This window comes from Trichoderma breve, chromosome 3, assembly GCF_028502605.1.
Source record: "Trichoderma breve strain T069 chromosome 3, whole genome shotgun sequence".
NCBI lineage: Eukaryota > Fungi > Ascomycota > Sordariomycetes > Hypocreales > Hypocreaceae > Trichoderma > Trichoderma breve.
In genome coordinates this window covers 2,894,311-2,919,846 of record NC_079234.1, presented here as the reverse complement: position 1 = coordinate 2,919,846, position 25,536 = coordinate 2,894,311, and the positions used below count along the sequence as shown (strand labels likewise).

At 51.4% G+C, this 25,536-nt stretch overlaps 4 protein-coding genes across 4 annotated transcripts; 1 reads left to right on the top strand and 3 right to left on the bottom strand.

Moving 5' to 3' along the window:
* Window positions 1–75: 75 nt before the first annotated feature.
* T069G_05291 (uncharacterized protein) lies at window positions 76–1,122 on the bottom strand (the record flags this gene model as incomplete). Its single annotated transcript, XM_056172501.1, has 1 exon — window positions 76–1,122. One exon carries the CDS (start codon window positions 1,120–1,122, stop codon window positions 76–78), a length of 1,047 nt encoding a protein of 348 aa, XP_056029359.1.
* A 1,326-nt stretch (window positions 1,123–2,448) lies between these two features.
* Window positions 2,449–3,185, bottom strand: T069G_05290 (cAMP-regulated phosphoprotein/endosulfine conserved region domain-containing protein; the record flags this gene model as incomplete). The annotated part of the gene is made up of 2 exons (XM_056172500.1): window positions 2,449–2,907; window positions 3,150–3,185. 2 exons carry the CDS (start codon window positions 3,183–3,185, stop codon window positions 2,449–2,451), a joined length of 495 nt encoding a protein of 164 aa, XP_056029358.1.
* Window positions 3,186–7,487: 4,302 nt separating this feature from the next.
* On the top strand, window positions 7,488–9,984 carry T069G_05289 (glutamate-cysteine ligase domain-containing protein; the record flags this gene model as incomplete). The annotated part of the gene is made up of 6 exons (XM_056172499.1): window positions 7,488–7,498; window positions 7,560–7,632; window positions 7,692–7,757; window positions 7,823–7,992; window positions 8,050–8,767; window positions 8,863–9,984. The coding sequence occupies 6 exons, from the start codon at window positions 7,488–7,490 to the stop codon at window positions 9,982–9,984; spliced, it is 2,160 nt and encodes a 719-aa protein (XP_056029357.1).
* Window positions 9,985–20,310: 10,326 nt separating this feature from the next.
* T069G_05288 (GATA zinc finger domain-containing protein) lies at window positions 20,311–21,681 on the bottom strand (the record flags this gene model as incomplete). Its single annotated transcript, XM_056172498.1, has 4 exons — window positions 20,311–20,490; window positions 20,542–20,859; window positions 20,914–21,206; window positions 21,282–21,681. 4 exons carry the CDS (start codon window positions 21,679–21,681, stop codon window positions 20,311–20,313), a joined length of 1,191 nt encoding a protein of 396 aa, XP_056029356.1.
* Window positions 21,682–25,536: the final 3,855 nt, after the last annotated feature.

The window sequence follows — 25,536 nt, the reverse complement described above, 5'->3', positions numbered from 1 at the left end:
TTTTTCTCGTCATTAACGTCGTTAAGTCCAATCCTATCCTTATTTTATCCTTTCCAAGTCCCTCTTTTTTTCTATTTACAGCGCCAACGCCTTGGTAGCCATCTCCATGGCACCCTCAAACGTCTTGTTACCGCCAATGAAGCCTGCAGCATGAACAAACACGCAGCCGTCAACACCCGCGACGCCGTCCAGCTCAGCGTCGCGGAAGCCGCGCCAGGCCTCGGGCAGGGGCTTCCTGCTGGTGAAGGAGTCCTGGGTCTCGGGCACGCACTGGATGCGCCACTTTGCGCCGGGCTGGGTGCTCTCCGCGTAGAGGACGTAGAGGACCGAGGGGTTGCCCTCGCCCTCGAGGCTGTAGAGGTGCTCCTTCCAGGGGACGCTCTGGCCCTCGAGGACGAGGATGCGGCCCTGCGGGTCGTGCTTGAGGCGCTGGTCGAAGGCGGCCTGGACGATGGAGCGGGCGGGAAGCCAGGCGTTTGTCATGAAGTCGAGGGTTCGCTCGAACTCGTCGCCGATGCGGGCGCTGGCCTTGAGGAAGAGCTCGTCTTCGGCTTGTTGGGCTGCTGCTGGGTCGGACGGCTTGGGGTCGTTCCAGGCGGGGTTGAGGCGGCCGACCATTGCGCCGAGGGTGAAGCCTCCTGAGCTGAAGCGCTGCTCGATGCCCGCTGCGGCGAGGGCGTCCCTGTCGTAGCGCGAGATGCCGTTGTCGTGAGCATCAACAGCCTCAATGAAGTTTTCGTAAATCTTGTTGTACAGCAGGTCAACGTCCGCACCGGCCTCATCCTCGGTCTTAAGCTTCTGAGCGATCAACTGTCGTCCAAAGTGCATATACACGAGCCCTGCGGACGACAGCTTGGTGTTCTTCCCCGGGAAAGTGGTGGTGAACCCCCGCTGGTGGTGGTCGTAGCGATTCCGCTCCGCATCATATTCGCCACCGACATCGACGACGGTGTGGCACGTCTCGAGCGTCTTGGGGTCGCGCGTGCGCACGAGGGCGCTGTCGCGGTACGAGGGCAGCATGCGCAGCATGTGCACGGCGAGGGCCTCGTCGGCGTGGAAGTGGCCGTTGTGCGTGCCGACGAGGACGTCCGTCTTGAGTCTCTTGGGAGCGGATTCGGCCATTGTAGTGAGTAGGCGGCGGAACATAGACCTATGGAGGGATAATCTGGGGGATGTTTGGGAGGAAGAGAGAGAAGGGAAATGGACTTTGGAGATGTGATGGTTTTGGGCTAAAATTTTGGGAGGGAGAGAGGCGAGGCTGTGAGGGATTGGGCCAATTGGGGGAGAGTATCCCCGCTATAGTACCCCGCTGAAGGGACGAGGCTGCCCCTCTATTGTAATTTGTGGTGGTGGTGATTATATTGTGCTTGCTCTGAGTGGTGCTGTATTGGTCGGATTGTGCCTCATGTTTCTCCCAGCTGTTATGTCTTATATACGTACAAGAATGCTGAAGCATCACTTTGAATTGGGTATCTTCATATCAGCATCAACAGCCCTTGTTTATTTGCCCAATCTGCAACACAGCCGGCGAATCATCTATAGCGGCATTCAGTCGCCATCGAGTCAATGGCAATGTTATGCCATATCGACACACAGCGGACACGCACAAATAACCTGGATAAATAAGTAGGTAATACACACAGGTAGGTGTAGGAGGTACGTGAATATCAAGTACATAAAACTATCGGCGGCCGGAAACAATCTAGCAACAGTTCAACTACCTCATCTCGGACTCGCAAAGCAATGCAAGCACAAACAAAAATTGGAATAGGTAGACAAGGTAAACGAAGAGAAAAGTCGTCGAAAAACAGAAAGTACCAAAAGAAGAGAGATCACAGAGCATGCACCAGTCTCTCGCCTCTCTCCTTATCCATTCTTGAAAATAGCATAGAAATAAAACACAAAGCACCGTGAAGAGAAACAAGAAAAAAAAACAGATCCAAGACATGGCTTGTCCATTGGTACTTGAGGGTTAATTGTTCGTTTGTGGGTTTTCTCTTTTTTTTCTGCGCAAGATTCATGTCGCCCGAGATTTGATAATGAACATTTCCCTTCCGCCCAGTTCCTAGTAAACGCCAATAAAATCAGAAAGGAAGAAAGAAACTGAAGCAAGAAACTAAGGCTCGTCAAACAACAGAATTTTCTCATCCCACTTCCAGTCAACCCTTTCATCTCAGTCTCTTCCACCTCCAAGATCTCTTCTCTCCTCGTAACAAGCATCTTTCGTACATGGAATTTAAGCAAAGCAGGACGAACGAAAACAAGGGTGAAGAGAAAATCTCATTCCATGCATGTTTGATACGGCACACGTCGTCTGCGCCGTCTATCATGCCGCCTTCAAATAAAACTCCCCATATAAGCATTCCTTTTGCATCTCATGGCTTCCATACTACAATGTAGTCCCATCGCATCGGCGGGTATATATCGAATCCGGCTATGCATGCGAGGTTATTGCCGAAGGGGCATGGCCTCTCCAGCAGCAATGGGCGCTGAGGTAAGGCTGGTGACGACGGGCTTGGCCTCGACGCCCTCGGCTGGCTGGTCCTGATCCTTCTTCTCGTCACCGCTCAGCGTTACCTGGCCCTCGGCCGACGTCTCTCTGTTCAAGAAGCTGCCCTCCTTGACGGGGCTGCCAGCCTGGATGCCTGGGATTGAGCCGCGGTGAGTGTGTCCGGGGGCGTTGGGGCCGCCGTTGGTGGGAGATGTCAGGTGGGGGATGTTCTCGGGGACGGGGTGCTGCGAGCCTACGGCGCCAGCGTCCACGCCGTCGCCCTTGCCAGCCTTGGACATGGCATAGTCGCCCGAGTCGAAGTATTTGCGGTCCTTGAGGTGCTTGGCGAAGTGGTCGGATCGGGAGGGCAGCTTGCCGTAGAGGCGGAAGAGACGCTGCTCATCCGGCGAGAGCGACTAAAGGGCGCAATTTGGTGAGTTAGCATATACGTGGCCTTGAAGAGCGATGCGATTATGATGCCGGGACATGGTTTTCTTTTGCATTGCTCGTGTGACTCAACATGGGGGCGGTGTCAAAGTTGCCAGCAGCGTCATGGGCTTCCCATCTGGCCTGGCCTGGCAATTTACCCCAACGCTGGGCCAAGCGGAGGAGGGGTAAGGGAACGGAACAGCATAGGACAGGCAATGGTGGCTCTCACATTGATGTCGACCTTGTTCTTCTGGTGAGGGTTCATGATCACTCGAGTCAAGGGTCAAACAGAGGTATTCGAATCGACTTGTCCTCAGACCGCTCGTCGCACTGGCACAAACAAACGAGGGCAGTCCAGCTCTAGGGCCTCGGGAAAAGTCGACCGGGTTCGTTGTGCGTTAAGCGTCAAGAGGGGTGGATGCGGGGGAAACAAAGGGCCAGTTGAGTCGAGTTGAAGAGGGGGGAAAAGAAGGAGAAGAGTCAAAAGAGAGAATCGGGAGTTGTCGTTGGATAAGAGGAAGAAGAAGGGGAAAATATTGACGTGAATAAGAAAAATAAAAATAGTCGGTCCCTGAAGGGTCAGGTCTACTGTAGGTAGTGTCCAGTCTGCTGCATACACCAAGGCCAAGGTACTGTCACAAGAGGGGACAAGGAACAAGGAGCAGGTGATCCAGTTGATCGATGGGCCTTTGGGCCGCGCGCTTTGGTTGGCTCGGCAGTGGCTGAAGCAGCTGCAGCTGTAGCTTCGATGCTCCAAAAATGCGCTGTGCTGCTACTGCCCAATGCAATGTCCGTCCACTTGATTGATCTTCCTTTTCGAGGCTTGATTGATTTGCATTTACAGTGTCGATAGGTATTTATTTAATTCAATCCCCCTTTTCATTTTTTATTTTTATTTTTATTTTTTCTTCTTGCTGTTCCCGCAAAATGTTCAGCTACGGGCAGCTTATAACTGGGAATGTGTCACTCCTAGTACCTAAGCTGAGCTACCCATCAAGCTCAGGTACTGCTATGGAACCCAGCTGCATTTGATACCTGCCCAACAGTGGGTTCTTGGCTCCAAGCGCGGGCTGAATGTTCTGCGTGACGAAGCATTGTGCATGAGAATACCTAGCAATTACCTATCTCGTAAGTAGAATGCACTTCGTAGTACTGGTACCTGATAGAGGTGTTGAGAGCGGCACTTGTCCGGTAAATGCACTCTTGTTTCATTTCATGCATTGGGAGGCGCCGACGAAGAGGGGTTCGGCGATCAACTCCTGGCATCGACAAGAGACACATGAGGTCAGCATGTTTAACCGGATACAAGGACAAAGGCGAACTATTACAGAACACCATGATGCATACCAAGACAGCTAGCCTATTAAACCAAGAGTCAATACCTCAGGAGAGACATACACAATCAAGCTGCGATGCCGTCACCACGCACTTCGCCTTCGTTCTGAAACAGATGGGGTCCCTACAGGAGGGTCATCTGTGCCCACAAGGGTCCTTGTGTCCACCGGATCGGAAGCGTTTTAACACTTATCTTGCCTCTATCCACTCGAGACATGTCCATCTCGAGACAACCTAACATATATGTACTGTAAGGCACACTGAACTGCCCATTGATTAGTCTAAACCCCCTCGTACTGTATTAGTTGCCTCAGTCATCGGCAAAGTCGTGAGCACGCCTTGGTGACACTTTGTTTGAATATGACGTAATCAATGGCACGCTCTCCACCTGTCCAGTCACCAAAGCCGAGTGACGTCGTGCCGTTTTATGACGCCGTTCTCGTTCTACATATTGTCACTGTAGAGTACATGCAGACTTCGAGACATGCAAGTTGGCTGGCCGTTACTGTGAATACTTGATACAAATGCTTGATCCTTAGTAACGCACCATAGGAATCGATACGAAAGTTGGCATAATTCACACTGCCACCATCTTCCATCTTTATCCAAATGTGCCATTTGCTTTCTAGGCCAGAACGGGCCAAAAGTCAAAAAGACCCCCCATGATCCGGGTTTTCGATGGCCAAACGCTCACCAGTCACAGCCCTTCTAAGACGCAAATCTCGGCCTAGAGCAAATACGACGGCCAGTCAAATCACCCACAGCTGTGATGCCCCTCTTTCCTGGCTCTCGCCCTTCTCTTGCGCCCTTTAGTCTTGGTTGTGCGTGTTGCAAAATGGGCGGACCAAAAGTCAATTGGCGTGTCTGCCTTTATCCATTGGGGAAGGCCTGCCACTGTCCAGCACACTGGGGCGTTGGAGAGCTGCAGACACTTGGTTGATAGAGTTTCATACTTTTCTTGCACCCAGTTTTCTCGCACATGGCCAGAACTGCCGCATTCCTTGAGTTATAGACGAAATATGCGGCAATTGCCAGGTTGGTTTCGTTTCATATAGGTCCAATCACAGGTAATGCATGTGTACATGCAGCCTTTACCAGCCCTGTGAAATAGTATTGGAACGATAATGAGAGTTGAAGCCCATTCTGTTGCGGCTGATCCCACCGGGTCATCCCACGAGCCATGCGGAGTTTGTGACAGGACCCGGAGCGTACTCCGTACTGTACTGTCCTGTCCTGTACGAACCCTGCTTTTGCAGCTGTTGCATGGATTGGATTCCTCTTGGTAATGAATACTGCAGGAGGACGCATAGACCCGGTGCGCTACGGAGATAACAGAGGAATGTTGATTAGGATTTCGTGCTTGGTCAGCTTCTCCACGTCGGAACGGCATGGCATCGGCATCGCATGGCATGATATGATGTGCAGAGCGGAGCAGACGAGATGGTGAGGTGAGCCACGGTGTGTGCTCGGTGTGCGTTGTACTCCAACTGCTACGGTAGAGAAAGGAGAGCAAGGTTCTATACTAGATGGGCGTCTCAAAATCCCCCTTGCATTGATTGCAGGTTAATTGAATGCATACATATCGTACCATCATGCTGGCCGAAGTGGTGGTGTCTCTTCTCGGCGTCTAGCGCGGCTTTCCCAATTCTCACTATTCGCCTCGGCTTCGGAATGCCAATGAGCCTGGCCGATGGTGTAACACACAGCCAAGACTGCTCGGGGGACGAAATCCGCATGGAAGGACTCGTCCCTATGAGCCGTCTGCAGGGTTTGTCTGGTTTACATGATATATGAGTGCATCACTCTGAGCACATGACGCAATGCATCCGTTGCATGTTGCCATCGCCAGCTGAGAGCTGGGTGTGTTTCTCCAAGGAATAGAGGGCATGGGGGGAGTTGGACACGCAGAATTTCTGACATTTTATGTTGACATGTTATTCTGTGCAAAGGCAAGGAGACAGAAATGGCTATAGTAGTGTGCCAGCATCCTATTAATAAGTCAATACTTTAGTTGGGGATAGTTGTTGTCGGCTCAGTATTAATTTGGCGGAGTTTGAGGAGGGTCGGCAATAATTCCCCGTAAGACAGTAACATCAACATCAACAAACGCCTTAGATTTGACATAAACTGCATCCCACAGCCTTATACAAATCAACAAATGCCCGATTTCTTCTCTTGCCCCATATAGCCCCATCGTCCCTTCCCGCAACAGCGTACTTGCTCCTTCCCCGACAAGCCGAGGGCGAGGAAGCGACGTTCCAGCTCCGAAGCTTGGATTTCTAAGCTTTCACAAATTTTCGGCCAGCAGCTTCCCGCCCTGGGCCCCACTGCGTATTTGTTACGGATCACCTCTTTGGTTGGGCGAAGCAGAGAGAGAGAGATTTACTACTAGGTATGGTACCTGGTTATATCATTTTTGACGTTACTTTAGTCTGTTTTATCATATTTTTCTTTCTTCTTTTCATTCCTTCTTATTCCTCTTTATTGCCTAGCAGGGGCAATCACTGTCTTGTTGTGTAGCTAGTTTTCAGCCGTAAGTAGAGGTGGGGGAGAATGAAGATGAGGAACCTTGAAGGCACAGAAAAAAAAAAGCATGACACTTGATTGGGCCTATAATAAATAAACCATCACCATCCCATCCTCAACGTGATCCAACTCATTTCCATTATTCATCTTTCCCCCAGATCTCCAATAGTCTAGCCACTTGTGATTCCAGATTAGATCTATCTCAGCTTTTTGCTGCCTTTTTCGCCTGTCTTACCCCCCCGTCCCGGCGTGGCTTTTGGCGCCCTTCTTTCTCCCGGAGTGGGGGCGACCGTCTCTAACAAGTTCGAGATTTTTTTTTCTCTGGGCTGCTTAAGTACATCAACCCCGGCATCGCCATCGTCTGTTGGATTGATCTTTTCTTTACCGGGTCCGGGCTTGGTCATAGCTGCCGTCCTGCTTACCGCTCCCCGTGGCTCAGTGACGCTTAATAATTCAGCCGGGTTGGTGCGACGACGACTTCAAAAGCTCGTCGTTTACCGAGTAGTCGGAACTTCCCGAGGAGAAGGAAAATTGTCTCCCTCATCGAATTCTTCTTCCTCTTTATTTTCGCGGCATCTTTGGAATCACTGCTGTCCCCGCCGTCACTAGTGGCATCTAAGGCAATCTCTTATTCTAGTTGAATTGCCCTTTGCAGCTTCAGAGCATCCCGCACTCGGCTCTTGCCATCCCACCCAATTGTTGAACCATGGGTCTCCTGTATGTTGTGCTCCAAATTGTATTGCAACTACTGATTGGCTAATGAGTCTCGGTTGAATAGAGCCCTTGGAACGGCACTAGAGTGGCCAGAGGCCAAGCTGCGCGCAAACCAAGTGAGAGAATGGGGCATCAAGGTTGGTTGGCTTCACTCCCCTTACTCTCTAGTTTAGTACAGGCTCTGACATTACTGCAGCAACTACTTGAGATCTGGAACAAGGCCAAGGGCAAAGAACGTGATGCCTTGCTATGGGGAGATGAGGTTACACGCCCTCGGTTCAATCTGGCAGTACGCCGCTCTCCAATGGGTTACTAACAAGACTTTAGGTCGAGTATCTCGTTGTGACGTACGCAGAGGATGAGCCAAAGGTGCTTCTGTCCCTTAGACAAGCTGAAATTCTCACGGCCCTTGCAGCCGATAAAGAGCTTGCAGAGGCGGGCTGTGTACCTGCCCTTCAAGACGAGCTGCCTGCCTCAAAGCCTACCGGGAAGCAAAGGTAAGGCTATCAGTCCTTTTCAACGCCTTTCGTCATAATCTGACTCAAATCCTGTAGCAAACCCTCCAAAGTAACACTTCCTGTCTTCCACCCAGAGTTTGGCCGCTTCATGCTTGAGGCCACGCCAGGAAAGCCGTGGGGTATTGGTTTAAAGGAGCTACTCGGCGTTGAGCCTGATATGAAGCTCCGGCGAAAGATTGCCAAGGAGCATATGCTTTCCACCGAGTACCCCATTACTCTGACGACTTTTCCCCAGATCGGAGTTCCGGGCCAATTCACTTACCCGTTTTACCCTCCCTCCGGACCCAAGCTGCGGTCACAGTTTGTGCCCGACGAAATCGCCAATCCCCATATCCGCTTCCCGACGCTGGCCGCTAATATTCGCTCCCGAAGGACTCGCAAAGTGCAAGTCAATGTCCCCATTTTCCATGACAAGAACACTCCAAACCCCTGGAAGGACCCCACCGTCAACTATGACCTACACAACTGGCCCGAAGACGATGATGTACGCAATGGAGCCGCCCCAGACAACTTCATCCACATGGACGCAATGGCTTTTGGAATGGGAAGCTGCTGTCTTCAAATAACTTTCCAGGCCAAGAACATTGTCGAAGGTCGGGAGCTGTACGATCAGTTGAGCCCTCTAGGCCCCATCATGCTGGCTTTGACTGCAGCAACACCTGTGTATAAAGGCTTCTTGGCAGGCACTGATGTGCGGTGGAATCAGATCAGTCGTGCAGTCGATTGCAGAACACCAGAGGAGCTTGGTGAAAAGGTAAGCCAGGATCCCTCCCCCCCTTATCAGAAAGAAGCACATGATGTCTCTCTCAGAGATACATATCCGTAATACTGACTCGTAAACTTGTACAGCCCCTGAAAAATGATCGCTGGAGGATCCCCAAGTCCCGATATGCCTCCAATTCAACGTACATCTCGACAAATCCTCGACTCCGACCAGAGTACTTGGATCCCGATCTGGTCATTGATCCTGAGATCAAGGCCAAGTTGATTGAAGGAGGCATGGATGATCGTCTGGCCACCCATTTTGCTCATCTCTTCATTCGAGACCCCATTGTCATCTTTGAGGAAGACCTCCAAGAGCTTGACTTGACAAAGACTGACCACTTCGAAAACATCCAGTCGACTAACTGGCAGCACATGCGGTTCAAGCCTCCGCCAGCTGACAACAACATTGGATGGAGAGTCGAGTTCCGGTCGATGGAGATTCAGGTTACTGATTTTGAAAACGCAGCCTTCTCTGTCTTCATGGTTCTGGTTACGAGGGCTATCCTCTCATTTGACCTCAACTTTTATATCCCCATCAAGAAGGTGGATGAAAACATGGAGCGTGCTCACAGCATAGATGCTGTTCTCAAAGACAAGTTCTATTTCCGCAAGAATCCATTCCCACCTCGACCATCACGCGCGAATACTGCCTTTGGAGATGATAGTCGGCCAGGCTCCGCGATGCCCAGTCGACCCGGCTCACCTGGAAGCCTTCCTGTAGAGGAAGAGTACGAAGAGATGACGATTAACGAGATTATCAACGGTTCTGTCGACGGGGACTTCCCAGGATTGATTCCCATCGTCGAAAGCTACCTTGATAGCGTCAACGTGGATGTGCAAACCCGATGTGAGCTTGCAACATATCTCTCTCTCATTAGCAAGCGAGCAAGCGGCGAGCTCGATACTGCCGCGCGATGGATCCGCAACTTTATCGACGCCCATCCCAACTATAAGCATGATAGCGTCGTTGATGATACCATTACCCATGACCTCATTGGATCTGTCGTGGCTATTGGCGAGCGGGAAAGCGAGGGCAGAGGCTTTGCTGGATTGGACATTCCCGGATTTTCCAAATTCCTGGGCAAATTCAGAAGCACTGGGCGGGCAGTGAGCGGGCAGGCTGAGAATGCACCCGAGGCCGGACTTGGGTCGCGGAAACGAAAGAGCGAATGGATAGACGGAACAACAGCTGAAGTCGGAGCATAATATGACATGAAAGCACGGAGTTTGGTTTGGATATTGCCCTGCTGAGAGCAGGTCATCTGGCGATTTAATCCATGGGATACCAAGCATATAATTATTTCTTATTCTATCTCAACGTAAATGACAGAGATTATTCATCAAGTTATCGTCATATGACTTCTTTTTTATTTTTGTACAAGTGGGAGACTAGTTACGGAGATGTCATATATCTGGCTGCCTACGGGATTGCATTTGTTTGGCGGACTTGATGAGCACTCTCTTTCTTCGAACCTACAAAGCGCAAGGGAAGGAAGAGCAGCCAAGGATTCCGGCATTCGAAACTATGATGATGAGATAAGATGTCATAAACTACCCTAAAATGCGATTAGAAGCATTTAAATTGTTGAGGGACTATCCAGAGACTAGTCAATTATATAAACATGTGTGTGTTGTATGTTTTATAAACTGTCATGTCTTCAACCATGTATAGAAGATGCCAGATTTCTCTTAGAACGCCGCGATTCGTGAGCTCATATATGCCATCTATTAGATTCCATTCATGCGATGATAACTTGAAGAGGATGTTGCAGTTTGACCAGCCCATAGGATTCCAGACTGTCGACGAAATTTCACCACTAGCCAGGAAGATATATCAGTTGCTATTCAGAATGAATAGCTTCTCTGCAGTAATCATAGGATACAGAGTGGAACATTCATATATATTTGGATTGCTTTTGTACCTGCTACAAGCTTCAACCTCGATATACATGCCGTATTATCTTATAGACTGAGTGGGCCCGCGAATAATGATGACCTTTAGGTTAGATATGCTTGTAATAGAACCCGTTTCCTTGTATCTGTGTTGAAAAGAGCAGGCTTTTCTTGGATATACCAATTAATGCGATAAATTTTAACACAATACAGGCTGCAGAGAAGAAATGGTCAAGAAATCATTGCAACATTGTCTCTATACTGATACTATTACAGGCTTGCCTCATTTCCTTCTCTTCTTCGCACTCAGTATTCTCTATCTTGGCGACACCATCCCCCAAATCACACATACTTAACCTATACTTGCATATCATATCATATCACATCATATCCCTAGCAAACAACTTCGTAAAGGCAGTAGTGAACGCCCTATACTTGACAACCCAGTGCTCGTATACTCTCCAACTGAACACTCCAACGGTAATGTCTCACAGCTGCGTAAAAGCGGCATGTAAGAATCCACCAATCCACCCAACTCTGCTACGTCGACACCCGTTTCCATCTCGATGCTGTCTCACTTTTCTTTTTGGCGCCCGAAGCTTTGGTCCAATAGAGAGACATACACACACATGAGCCGCGAGATCTACTCCCTAGTTTCAGGGATTCTCCTACCAAAGCTGACATCAGATCTCTTTGTATCGACACACATTCCAGACGTTCATCCGCCTAGAGATCCTTCTTGAAGCAGTCACAACATTGTTCTGTCTACCAAAGTAGTAATTGCTGTGTTCGTAGTGTATATAGCCCCAGTTTCCATCTAGCTGGTGTGGGTGTCAAGGAAGATGGATGGACAAGGATTGCATCTCCCACCGCAATGGTAGCGCGGTCAAAGAGAGACTAGTCGAAATTATAGAGTAGCAGCGTAGTGTTTGTTTAACGCATGTCTCAATATCCTTAATGGTGAATGCGAAAGTGGGCGGACCGTTCATATCAAGACACTCGGCTCCGACAAGGCAGCCGAACGGTGTCCGACAACAAGATTGGGCCATTGGCATCTCATTCTGGCCCCCCCTTGTGACAAACACTGGAAGCGACGTCGCCGTCCATACTGACTCGGTTTATTTGCTGTCAAACAAAGGCTGGAATGAACCCCGTCAGGTGGTCTCTCCGGCCCATGTTTCGGAGGGGAAACCGATTTGTCGGTCAAGAGCATTCCGAAGAGGACCCCTTTCCCAAAATGCCTTGTCTCGGGTGTGTTTCCCGCTCTGGGAGTTTTCCTTTCCTTGATTCGGAGATGTGTCAGATGATGCTACGATAATAGAACCTTGTTGGTGGAGAAGAAAGAACAAAAGGTGTCAGTCAGGGGTATCGGACGTCTCTCTTTGGTGTCTTACCCTCTATTGGGAGCGCGTGGCATTGGACACACGATATTACAAACATGTGAGTCCTGATACATCCCGTCTTTTCCCCCATTTCCTCTTTGGGAACATTCCTCTGAGCTGGGAAGAAAGAGAGACAATGTTACGTTTTTGGCGGTAGCGCCAGCCAGGCTTCATTGCCAAGCTGTCAGTGATGTCTTGGTAAAAACAGAGACATGGATGGGATGGGACAGAAAACGACACTATTATTGCCCAACATACGAAGCACTTGTCTCGGATTAATGCTAAAACCCATATTAATATTTGAAGCACACTATTCTTATTCAATATGGTGAATACTCAGTATTGTATTTTCATATGTTGACTTACCTAAGTACACTATCGCGGCTTGCCCAGTAATATGGATTATGAAAAGGGGGGAGGGGGCGTAACAATCGACTCGCCTGAAAATTCTAGACTGTTAGAAGGACGACGTACGCAGGATACCGCTATGATTTTTAACGGAACCATGCGTACGAACGCCTGCACTCGTGCCGCTGTGGAAGCCAAAAGCTCCGTTTGCTTCCTCAGCTGTGGACCATACTTGCGCGTTTTTGGCAGAGGCGGGCTGCACTATAGGCATGCAGAAAAGCACTAGTTTGTCGGCTCGGACGATTCCAGGACACCGTAGCGATGGAAAGCACCAGATGCCACCGATCGTATTAGCCCAGGAACTAAGTGGGCGTGTGTGTGCGTGATGACTGCTAGATGAAGCTCGGCTGAGATGCGATCCATGGAGCATGTCTCATCCGTCACTCCACAGAATGTCACAGGTGGAGCACAATAACCAGCCAGTGGGGAGGGAACCGCAAACACGAGAGTAAGAGCCAAAAGCCAAGTGAAGAAATCAAACCCAAAAGATCGTATGTTTGAAGCTGGCCGCAGGGAACCACCAGTGGACTGTTTGACAGGGCCAAACCACTGAATATTGTGTCTTGACAATTCACAAACTTGCAAAGGCAGGATCAGGAGCCCGAAGGGGGGCGTGAGAACTTTGCCGCCGGGAGAGATCTCGCGGCAACAAAGAGTGCCCTTCTGATCTGATCTGATCTGGCCTCGCAAAATTAGGGGCGATCTGCGGTCATCCATTGGGGCAGGACACAGGTCGCTGGGACAAAAAGGGCGTGCGACGTGTACCTATCATGGAGGTGTGTCTGTATCAAACAATCAAATGCGGTGGGCAAGGTCTCCTTACCGGCCGCCTCACTCAAAAACGCATAGAGTCACCGTCCGTATGGTTGGAGCTGGAGCTGGAGCTGGAGCTGGAGCTGGACGCCGACCATCTGCCACTTCATCTCCCTTACCTCTGGAAATGATGCCCGAGCGGAGAAAATTGTCCGGCTGGCCTCGATGGCTCGGGCCCATGTCTTGGGTTGCTTCAGCCGCAATCCCCAGTCGACGTCACCGACAGAGGGGATGCGACGGTGGCCACGTGCCGGCCTCGCTGTCAAAGGGAAGAAGCAAAGGAATGAAGATGGAGACGGGAAGAGATGCTAAACATAGCAGTAACACCAGCGATACTTTGCCATGGCACCTGATTGCATCTCCAGGGGCATGTATAAGTAACAAGTATACTCGTATCTCGCACACTTGTGCAAGTAGGGTACGTGTTAGTGTGTAGTCGCATCTAAATATGCACCTTGGGTTTGTCTCCGGGCAGATCCCGTTGGCCCACTGTGCGGCTGAAGGTGTTGGCGCGCTCATCGAGTCCCATCTTGTTTCGGCGATGCCCAGTCGAGCCAGTAGCTTATCTCGCCGAACCTGCATGGCTGGAGGAATCGTCGGCGAAGTGGTGTTCCATTTCATTAATGCGGGCTAGCTTTTCCCAACGCATTCGCCTGCCCCAGATATAGGATGGTCCCCCCAGGGATCCTTGGTTGGATAGATGTACTCCATTCTCTGTACATCACTCGATGCCTGACGGCCAAGGACTCTCGTGACAAGTGAGCGAGGTTGTGACAACGTTTTCTTTTTGCGCGGCAACGCAACGGGCCTCTGGGAACCCCCTTTCTATTCAACCAAAGTCCGAATCCCCTGTCATAATCTGAGTCGATCTCACTTCCCATGTGCTCAAACTCCCTTGGACCCCATGGATCGGAGCCCCCTTCGCAACGGCGTGAAAGTAAAAGTGATTCAGTGATGCCACCCCTTCCGGGAAACGCCCACCCACTTATGGCGTAGTGCTTGCGTGTGGAAAGGTTTCAGTCTGGTGTGTAATCCCGAATTCCTGTCGAGTGGAATCGGATGCTAATCAAGGGTAGCCCCCCTCGCATCGGACCCGTACTGGAGTAGAAGTTGTACGCGTACTTGAAAGCATTATTGCACAACAAAGCAGACAGGGCCGCAGAGCAGACAAAGAAAGGCACAACAAACAGCACGTTCTGGGTTGTACGAGTACAAACGACACTGCGTGGCCAAGCCAGCTCCGCTCGTCTTCTGCGTCTATCCGCTGACCGGCCGTTTATACGAGACGTCGTCGATTACACGAGGCGGCGCGTGTCAGTGGCAGCCGCAGCCGGGGCGCCAAGTCGCTCTGCTCTGCTGTCAGGATGGCGTTTGTCCATGGATGGCAGCGTTGCTTTCTTCCGAATCACTTTCACTGTTGCTCTTGCTCGTACACCGATCGGAAGATGGAAGAGGCCGCCAAGCTGAGCAGAGGCCATGGCTGAGACTCTGGACCCGCGTGGCTGGCTGCGGGCTCACATGAATGATGAGAAGGAGTCGGTACCCAGTAACCGTCAATAGCAATCATTGGCTGCAGTATCCCAGCGGTGGCTTGACCGTTGAAGTCTCGATGCTTTTTGTACCAGGAATAATATCCAAGGGGAGGTGACAAGGTCAAGGATGAGATGTGCGGTCTGTCCCGAGCGAGGAGGGCAGCTGAGCTTGGATCGACACCCAGCGGTTCCTTCCCCGTCTTAACCTTGTCACTTGACATGAAAGTACAGGTACATGGACTTTGATCTGGACAAATTAAGCTACTGTAGGTACCTGAATGGGAGTATTTTACCCATCAACATTTGAATCATATTAGCCTGTACTGGATATGCCCAGCAAACTACTGCACAATGTAATATACGAGTGCCGTAGTCGACGGGGCCGAGAGGCGAAGCAGTGGATTAGGTATCTCATCGTAAAATGATCTGGTACGGAATGATTCCTAAAGCACATACTCGTACGATTGAAAAGCGAAGGGTGTGCACCAAGTAAAGCTCCCAAGTGCCTGGTCTACTCATACTTGGTCGATCAGGGTCTGGTATGAATCGTGCTCTACCGGCAGATACAGTCGTATCCAGGTGGAAACGGCTCGAGATTCCCTCTCCGGCTTCTCACGAGAGCCAAGAGAGGGATAATCAAACATTGGCCCTCAGCTTTCGGCCCTTGCTGCCGCTGAGCTCGGCTCGTCACATGTGCTCACGCCCCCCGTTGGGGTTGCGCAGCATGAGGCTTGGAAGCCATCAAACGGCCATTCACATGATACACACGCGCACCCGTGCATATGTGCTTATAGCTTACTTGCCCGGTATCGTATGCACATGTATATTAAATTGTATACATTACATTCATGCAACGCACAGCACAGCACAGGTGATACAGCCTTTCTAGCGGCTGCATATGCCATGATGCCCAAAGGTAACCCCAAGCGCTGGGCAGCGGGCGCTCTCCCCGGGATTTGACGGGAAATGAGATCAAGATTGACTGAGATCAAGCTGGGCTCTTGGTCGTCTTTGCAGCGAGCTAGTCTCTGCGTAACGGGCGCGATGCAACCGCCGTCGCTACGAAAACCAACGGCAGCCTGCGATGGCATGGATGTGCCCGATTCTCGGTCAGCAGCCTGGCCAATGTTGTAAGAGGCCCTTTGTTGAATGGCTTGCTTGGCCCATGGCAGTACGACACCAACTACTATCACCCAAGTCACAAAGGAGGATGGCTGCCACGTAGGGGACTCGCAATATATCCAAAGCGAGCCGAGCAGCATCTGCCGCGCTCCTTAGGATGTGATGTGATGAGCATGCAAACGGTGCAGTATGAGACGAGACGAAGAGCAAGGCTGTGTCTGGAGTGGACACCCATGATCGCTGCAGGGTGTTTGTTAGCCATGGACGGCGATCGAGACCAGGGACAGGGGGGCCTTGTTGGCTGGATTATTTGCCGACGAGGCAAGAATCCAGTACAGCACAGCTTCGGGTGTAGGCATGACAATGCATGCTCTTTGTCTGCTTCTGGACGGACACGCATCTTGGTGCTTCAATTGTTTACTCGCTTTACTCCGAATGGTGTTATTTAACGACTTTGGTACGATGCAAGTACACATAGAAGGCTTACAGTACGTCGTTCACGGCTTTCATCCTCATCGTCTCGAATTACACATCACCCCCTCGGCAACGACATCCTTATAAACCACGCAGATATATATGAGCAACAACCCAAAATTAAATATATCTCAGCTCGCCAATCCATCAATCTCCCAAACGCTCCACCCCCTCCAAAAGGGAGAGAACAAGAACAAGAAGCAGAACGGCAAGCCCCAGCCCAGCTATTCCGGCGCGCCACAAAAAGCCACCTGGACAGGGATATCCGTGTTGTGCTCGGTTTGCCAAAACCACACCGGGTGCGAAGCTACTTCGCGCACTGCATACCAGAAACGGAATTGCTTTTTTCTTTTCTTTTCCTGCGAGAATGAGAAAACAAGACCCCCCAGTACGCGTACACACACAAGAAAAAGAAAAGAAAAACAAATTATGAGGCAGGGAATAGCTCGTGGCATTGCCATGTTTCTGTGCTTCCGAAGGTCTACGCCCCGGGTTGACGCCACAGCCCGGCAGCTTCTTTTTTTTTTTTTTTTTTGCCCCCTTGCCGCTCAACGGGCTTTTTTAAACCACGGCAGCTAGCCTCGAAGTATGGATAATGCACCAAGTGCTACCGAGAAAGCCTCTACGAACTGCCGTGGTTTTCTTTTTCAGCTAACGGCTCCCTTGTAGGTTCGTGATATAGTACAGAATACTGTGTTGTAGACTTGAATCGTGACGAGATGCCCCAACCGAGCTGACTGACTCAACCCTCTCCTATCCATTGCAGCTGTATCACAAACCGTACAATGGCCCATACCCAAAAGTCTCATCCTCACATACAGCTCATCTATATCCAACTCTATGTATGCCCTTGCCCCCCCTGCTCATGGCCCATGGTCCCACGGCCGTCGTGCCACAACAACGCCTCAGTCCAGCGTCACTCCCTGTTTAGAAGTAAGTGGTGAGCCGTGACACGTTCTTGTTCAATAAGCCTTGTGGAAGCCAAACGCACGAGCACAAGAGCACAGAGCACAGAGCACGAGCAAAGGCGTATCACAAAGCAACCCAGAAAGCAACACAAGAGTTCAAGATTCCGCGTCTTGTGTCCGATGAAGTCCAGCAGGCTCCCCGCCTGTCCGATCTTTCCGCGCCCCCCTCTCCAGCCTCGTACGACTTTTCGCAGAAAAACCAAGCCGTTGCCAGAGAACGAACGGGTAAGGGGCAAGGTTCAAACTCGTTGGTTCTTTGGGTTTCTTGTCCCTGTTTCATGCAATGCACTCCGTGCGGCGGCGTATGGAGCAACCGTCGTCTTGTTTCCTCCATCTCGGCTGCTTCCAGCTCACTGGCCACTACCCCCTCCTCCCCATCCATAATCCATGGCCTATCTCGCCCATCTCTCCCTTGCATGTTTGCCGGAGCCACCTCCCGGCCCGTGGCTTTTCTCTTGATGAGATGTGACCAGTAAATGTGACCAGTCTTTCGCCTCCAACGCGGCTGTGAGCAAATGCCAACGCATGGGGATTGGCGCCAGAGTAAATCGTACGAGTGAGTAGCGTCCACAGTGCTTCCTACTACCAAAAGCTGCTGAGCGGTTTCCATCGTCTCCTTGTATCATGTCTCACTAGAATGGCCCATGTCGTGGCTTCGTGCGTAGTGGGAGGAATCTTGCCAGCAAAGTGGCAGTCCCTGCTCTGTGCTCTAGTAAACTTGTGCATGAAGGACACCTTAGTACCTATAGTAGTCGTTGGCTTCTGTCCTTTTTCGAAACCCGGACTTGGTACCAAGCATACGCGGCGCACATGGCAAGAAGAAGAAATCACCGCCAACAACTCTTCGCTTCGGACAGTCCGAGGCCACGGCACGGCCCTGACAAATGACCGACTGCTGGCACGCAGTAGCACTGGTTGACCCAGCTCGGGCCTTGTGTTGGGTGCGTTCTAGACGGGTCTTGATCGAGATGAGATGATGTGGTGTAAGTCGAATCAACAAACGATCCCGTGGGCAGGGATGCCACGGCTTCCAATCAAAACGCCAATGACAAGAGAAAAATCCAGGAGTCGTCAGCAACCCAAGAGAAAGAGGGGGAGACACATGCAACACCAAGCATCTCTCCCTCTCTCTCTGCTTTCTGCGCGCGCCCGCCCGCTACTAACAGCAGCTCGATGGTGATGATAGGCCTCTGCCCTCTTGTCCCCCCTCTCCTTGTCCATCATCCATCTTCCAATTCCGTAAGGCCATGCATATCCGTCGCTGCAGCTACCCGGTCTGCCGATCCGTCCGCCGTCAGTTCTCAGCCCGTCCGTGGGCTCTTGTTAGAACCAACAGTATGGCCCGGGCTCTCTCTTAATTCAAAACCCGCACATGGCCGTAGAGAACTATCACCTGCATGAGAGCAAGCGGTTGAAGGATTTTGTGACAATTCATGCAAGCGAGGGGGGAGAGTGCATGTAAGCCTCGCTACTATTGATTGATCCCGTTCATCTTTCTTGGGTTAACGGTTGTTTTCTCTTTTATAGGCACTCCATACCGTAGATGTAAGCTAGTTGTCTCGCCGCAACGTAAAACGGCCATGCTTGATAACTGATTTCCAGAACGCTCGCCTAAAGCAAAAAAAAAAGAAAAAAGAAGAGAAAAAAAGCCAAGAAAACAAGAAAACAAGGGAACATACATAAATCTCCGCATAACAGCAAGCCGTGGAGCAGGTCACGCCATACAGAAAGGGGGTGTTGGTTCAACACACGCATCTCTCTCTACCCGCCGTACGGAGCAGAAAAAGCAACCTGAAAAAAGGACAAAAAAAGAACACGGCGCTAGAAGCACGTTTGCCCCAGCCATTGCGCAGACCGCCCCCCATTAGAAGGAAAGTGATAAAAATAAAAATAAACCCAAAAGATCAAAAGACAGCGGTACAAGTCAAAAAGAAAAGAAAGCAAGAAATGCACTTCTTCTCTCTTCCCTTAGCTTACGTACTTCTCACGAAAAAGGAAGTGCACAGCACATAACCAGCCTCGCCCATCAGCACTAGCCGCGGTATCGACCCTAAATTGAACGGAGTGCTACAACTTAATCTCACCCTCTTCTACCCGAAACACAGCGTCACTTGATCTCCCTCACCCCAAGATCTCATCCCTCCCGATCCTATTAGTAAAAGTCAGATGAGCCAATCAGCGCCATATTACCTCAACAGCTTAGCTCTAGTCTATGACGCACCAATTTGAGGGAGCAACGAAAAAAAGGAAAAAAAGAGGCAGCAAAGAAAAGCAAAGAAAAAAACTCGCTTGCACAGAACTTGAAGCGACGATTTGAATGCATCACGCGCACGGACATTCTCATGCATGCGCGCCTACAATCGGAAGAAAGAAAAAGGAACAAACCAGGCATCTTGTGCTCCCACAGGGTTCACTGCATCCATCACCATTGGCACCAAGATTGAGCGATAGTGTTGCGAATTTTCTTCTTCATTCTGCCTCTGCCAGGGCAGGCAATAATAAAACTATTTTATCTAAAATCCCAAAGTAGCTTGGCATCGTCGTTCCCATGGCAAATTCTCATCATTAAAGGTGAATGTTGCCCAGACCCTGAAGTATATGTATATATATTGAACGCCTGCAATGCCATGATGATTTGCCGCCCAAATCCAATGAAATAAAAATAAAACAAAGAAAAGAATAGAAATCCCCGCAATCAAAGACACATGTACAGTAAAAACCATCAGTGCAGGCCCTCGGCTAGAAAAATGGGTATTGTGTTCTGCAAGTTTTTTTTTTTCTTCCTTTCAGTGAAAAAGAAATGTTGAATATTTCTTTGCGTCATCAATATGCTCCGCGCCCGTTAAGCTCCGTGCCCAGAAAAATCAATAAACATCATGCAAAGGACTAGGGAGTTTGAAAAGTGTAAAGTAGGGTGATAAGGCTCAGGTTGGCCACGCTCTAGCTTCTCTCCTCAGGCTTGGGACGTAGTGATCTTGCTTCTAGCTGGCGTTTGCGCTCAAGCTTGGCGTAATGGAGACCACAGGCATTGCACAAAGTCCTGGCACCATCAGGACCCCGTCTCCATTCTGGAGTGTCGATGCGATTGCAGCTGTGACATCGTCCAGGAGGGGCAGCACGCTGTTACTCTATTAGCGGGGCTCATGTATACAAAATTGGCTGTAAGCTTACGCCTCGTCGCTTTTTGACTTCTGTCATGCCATATGGTGGCTTAATGGAGTCTCCATACATGGGGACGTCTTGGTCTTCCTCATAAGGGCCTTTTGGTGGTTTGGCACCTTCGCGAGCCCTCTCGCTCTGTAGTGAGGCTACAATTACCTCTCTGCATTGCTCGAGAGAACGCTTGAGGTACTCGACGTTGGAGAGCATGTCGCTCACTTCTCGCTCAGTCGGAAGACGCTCGGGAATTGGTTGAGATCCGTGCTGCTCTTGGGCAATTCGGCCGTAGGCCTCTGCGAAGTTGAAAATGGTTCGCGAGCAGGTTCCAATCTATATACTCATTTAGCGCATACTCTTTTATGTCAGTTTCACATTGTCACTTACCCGGCTCAAAGCTTCCTGGTAGCTCCAGCTCTCAAACGATCGCGAGGTCCCGTTATCGTATCGAGCCCTGGCAGCATACTCGGCCTCTTCAGCATGTGTAGGCGCCGGCCGAGAATCGTATTGCCCGGGCAGATGCGAAGCCGCATGACCTCGAGGTGATACCTGATAAGGAGGGAGCGGCTGTTGCCCAGGTGGAAGCTGTGCCGGCTGATACGGGACGGAAGTCGGCGGGGGCGGTGGTTGGGAGTAGACTCCATTCAGTGAGCGGTGATCAGATGGTTTTGGCGGTTCAGCTAGGTGGTGAGGAAGGGGGTGACCATCATGCTTCGTCGGGGGAGTAGGCCGGCGATCAGAAACGGGAGGGAGACCGGGTCGGCCAGTGCTAAAGGGCGGCCTCGGTGAATCTGAGTATGCATTGTGGCTTTCCTGTCGGGGAGGAAAGGCAACAGAGTGCAGAGGCTGAGATGAGTGCTTGTCGGCTTCGGGGTACTGTCGAGCAGACGGAGCAAATGGTGAGGGCAGGCTTGAGCCAGGCTGCAGAGGATGCGCAGGCGGAGGGTACTGTCCAGGCCGTGCACCAGAAATGACTTCTGAAATCGATGGTAGTGACTGGCGAGTCGAGGACTCATTGTCGGGAGAGGGTCGTCGAGGCTCCGAGGAGATCATGTTGGCAACACTTGGCCCGGATGAGGGTGGGTGAGAGTAGTTGGAAGGATATGGCTGAGGTGGGTAGTGGGCGTTAGGGGCGAGAACTGAGGCTGCTGCCATGGTAGGCTGGTCCAGATACCGTCGGTCGACGGCTTCTCGGTGTTGTTGGTGAGAATGGGGAGATGTTGCAAGTTGATGTTCAAGTCGCGTAGGAGTAGAAGAAAGACCGGTGCTGGGGAGAGGGGGACGATGTGAGTTAATAATTCCGCCGATTTAGAGGGGGGGCGTACGATGGAGCAGCTAGGCATGGAGGAATGCACGAGTAAGAACGCACCTCTGTCGGGTTCCAACGTCACCCGCTTCCATAGCGCGTGTGGCAAGTAAAAGATCTGGCGCTCAGGGTCGTCGATACATCTGACTTAGCACGAATGCTAGGGGCACAAAGCGCTGGGTCGAGTTCGGCGTGTGCGGTGGAGTGACGGCTGGGCTGACGACTTGCAAACGGGGCCAAGGATGATCGCAGCAGACACGCATATGTATGTACAGATACAGGTAGGTGGTATACTTGTAAGCAGACCGGGCCCAGACGTGGGGGGCCAGACCAGCAGAGATAAGTTGGAATTTAAATAGAGAAAAGGGCAGAGAGGGAAGCGAGGACAAGGCTATAAATGGTGATGCTAATAAAGGCCTGTCGCCGAGTTGGCCAAGCCCTGTCGTCTCCCAAAGCATGACCGGGGTCCCAGGAAAAGAGATCTAAACTCGTGGTGGCGTCCAAAGTTGGGTGATGGCTCACCCCAAAGCCTGGCCAGTACGGAGTCTGCTCCGTACACCTCGAGCGGCTTGGCCAATGGGCAGGGGTCCGAAGTCAGACTTGTTAAGATGGGAGGCTGCCCTAACGAGGCCCTTGGCCCGGCCCCAAAAGAACAAGAGATTGAGATGAGTGCGGGTGGGACCCTGCCCAGCAAATCCGCGGTACTGGATTGCACTTGCCTTTGCGTCCGAGCTAGCGAGTTTGGGCGGGCGGCCATAACGTGGTTCTGGGCGTGGTGTGAGCCTAAGATTTCGAAATTCGAACCTTGCCGTCTAGCACCGGGAGGGGTGAAGATGATGGGAAAAGGGCGGGAGGGAGTGAGGTTGGAGACCCATGGATGGAAAACGACGACGCAGTGGGACCCCCTCCCCTTGCCCTTAGCGGCACTCCTCCACTCCTCTGCCTGCTGGAATGCTGAAGCAGTGACAGGGGCGGCTGAGATGGATGAAAGCCATGTTTCTGCGCAGAGAGGCGTGTGCGTACGAGTACCACTAGCATGTACGATACGGAGCTTGGTCGCCGGCCAGCGGTCGCAGCATGCGCGTACATGTACAGGTCGGTAGGGTGTGCTCCGTTTTGATCTCGATTTGCGCCTTTCCCTGGTTGACGCCACGATATGGAGTGTTCGCGCGGCGAAGAATGCTGCTTATTTGCCTAGGCGCTGCGGAGCTGAGAAAAAGTCGACTGACACTGACAGCCCAGCTGATGGAGTCGAGTCGGGCGTTTCCATTTACTTACGTACCTGTATTTCAATCGCCATCGTCTTCTTCTCCATCTTCATCTTCATCTTACCAGCACGCTGCAACTGCAGCGGCAAAGTGCTCGCGTCTCGCATCTAGATGACGATGGCCTGGACACTTCCCGTACCCGTACTAGCAGCGCGGAGAGAGATGATGCATAACAAAGATGGAGCACCAAGGAGATGAGATGAGAGGATGAATCATGGGAAATATTGTCAACTGCCTACTACCTACCGTACGAAGTCTTATGGCCACGGCGGCGATTACCTTACGGAGCGCTACTTACAGCCGCGGTACCTGGTACCTGCCAACAGAGCTGCAAGACAGGGTTGGTGCGGGCATGGACTACGAAAGCCTAGGAGTACAGTACGCACACAGAGGTAGACCTTGGTATTAGATAAAAAAGCGGGAGAAAAACGGAAAGAGACACCAGGGGTTTTGGCCCGCTTCAAGGACGAGATCAGCAGAGATTTTGGAAGGGTACAATAACGGGGAAGGAGCCAACGGCTCTAGCCTAAGCCAGTCTGGGGAGCGCACTTGCCCATCCCCATTCAGCAGCCTTTCATGCACGGCCTCACCGCAGACACATGGCGCCACGTGTGTCTACGGGAGACACACGGTACTCTTCCTTTGCACAATAGAATGCCTGACGATGCCTTCATCTGCACGGCGGTTCAACCAGGGGAGCGTCGCTTTATAGTGACCGTCTGTCTGCTAGGTGAGTTGACTGCTATCGTTCTCTCTCTTTTCTCACTCCGCCTCTTCTCTCCCAGGAGAGGAAAGGGACGGTAAGCGTGCATGAGCTCGCGTTAGGCACTTGTCGATCCACCATGATGGTGACAAGCCCTGGACTCGATACGGCCGGGTTCTTAATGGCCGTAGTCATCGTGCTAGCACCCACAGGGTATTTGTGCTGTTCCCAGCACTGTACAGGTAGCAGCTTACTACGGCTACCCAGTACGGAGTTCAACTAAGGCGGTATTACCTTGGCTCTTGGTACCTTGCTGCTCCATATCGTACGGCACGGGTAAGATTTGATGTGCCTGCCTCATCGGTACGATCACATCTGCGATCACAAGCCCGAAAGGGTCGAGACCCTCGCCACGGGATGACGCTGGGCTGTCGGCATCGTCAGCTTCACTGGACGTGCTAAACCACCACTGCCGCTCTGCTTAGGCTTAGGCACCAGCAAAGCCCCGTCGAATCGTTGCAAATTCCAGCAGTCGAGATAAAATCAAATGGGAGGGCTGTGTGGAATCCAATCGCCCAAGAGTTGCGAGATCTCGACAGACCAAAGAGCTGACGGGGAGGATCGTGCATTACATCTTCATGCAGGAGCACAGCTGACCATTGGTAGTAGTCCTCGCATTCGCCACTCCCTCTGCAGCAGGTCTGAAGGGGCCAACTGCATCTCAAATAAGCCAGAACCGTCGTCGAGTTGCTCGTCATCCTGCTGCAGCCATGACCGCTGATGCACTTCTGCTCACTTTGGGACAGGGGAGATGCCAGATTTACGAGTATACAGTCCCCAGAATCGGGCCTCCTCGCGCCGCAGCTCAACAGCAATGCAGCTCTCTCGCATACAACTTCTCCGTCCTCCGTCAAAGCAATTTCATTCCAACGGCTTGGCAATTCGTCATAGGACTGTACCAGATCAGTCTTGGTACAGAGACTAGATGGTCTAGAAAAGAACTTTTCCAGGACGATGCGACGTTGGACTGTCCGCTCCGTACTCGGTGCACTGTCTGTTATTTTATTCTGATTTTCGCCCCCCTTCTGGTGTGCCGCTCTCAGCAACCGCGTTTTCCTTCAACCAGTGTTGTTAGTGGCATTCGCCTACCAGGAACCTTGGCGCCATGGACGGAGTAGCATCCAGAGCGGTAAATCTGGCCCCCTCGGCTGGGGTCTTTGGCTACCGGCTCTTCAGTGCATCTACAATTGGTGGGCCGTCACCCTGAGCTTAGCGACGGCCGCAGCTGGACGAGCGAGCCCTCAAGACCTAGAAGTATCGAAAGGGCATCTCGGTCAGCGGTCTGCTGAGGCTTCGGCTGTTGCCCCAGGGTTGTGACGGAGATAATTATCGTGCTTGACTTAACCCAGTGCACAGATACGAAGTACGAGGGTATGACAAGACCTGCCTCATGGCAAACTACTCCGTAGAACGTTGGTTGTTTTACCAGGGCGACGAGTGTCCAACCACCGCCCCATCAGTTGACAGAATAAACCCTCTTCCTTCGGCAGCCTCTAACTCTAATGACATACCTGAAGAGTCATTCTAGACATCCTATAGACTCCTAACATGTCTTGGCAGGACTAGGTATTACTACGCCGACGATTACGACTCGAACTAGCCTACGAAAATCTACTCTGTACGGAATCGCTCAGTGGCAGCCACTTACTAGCTGCTCCAAAGTCTCGAAGCCC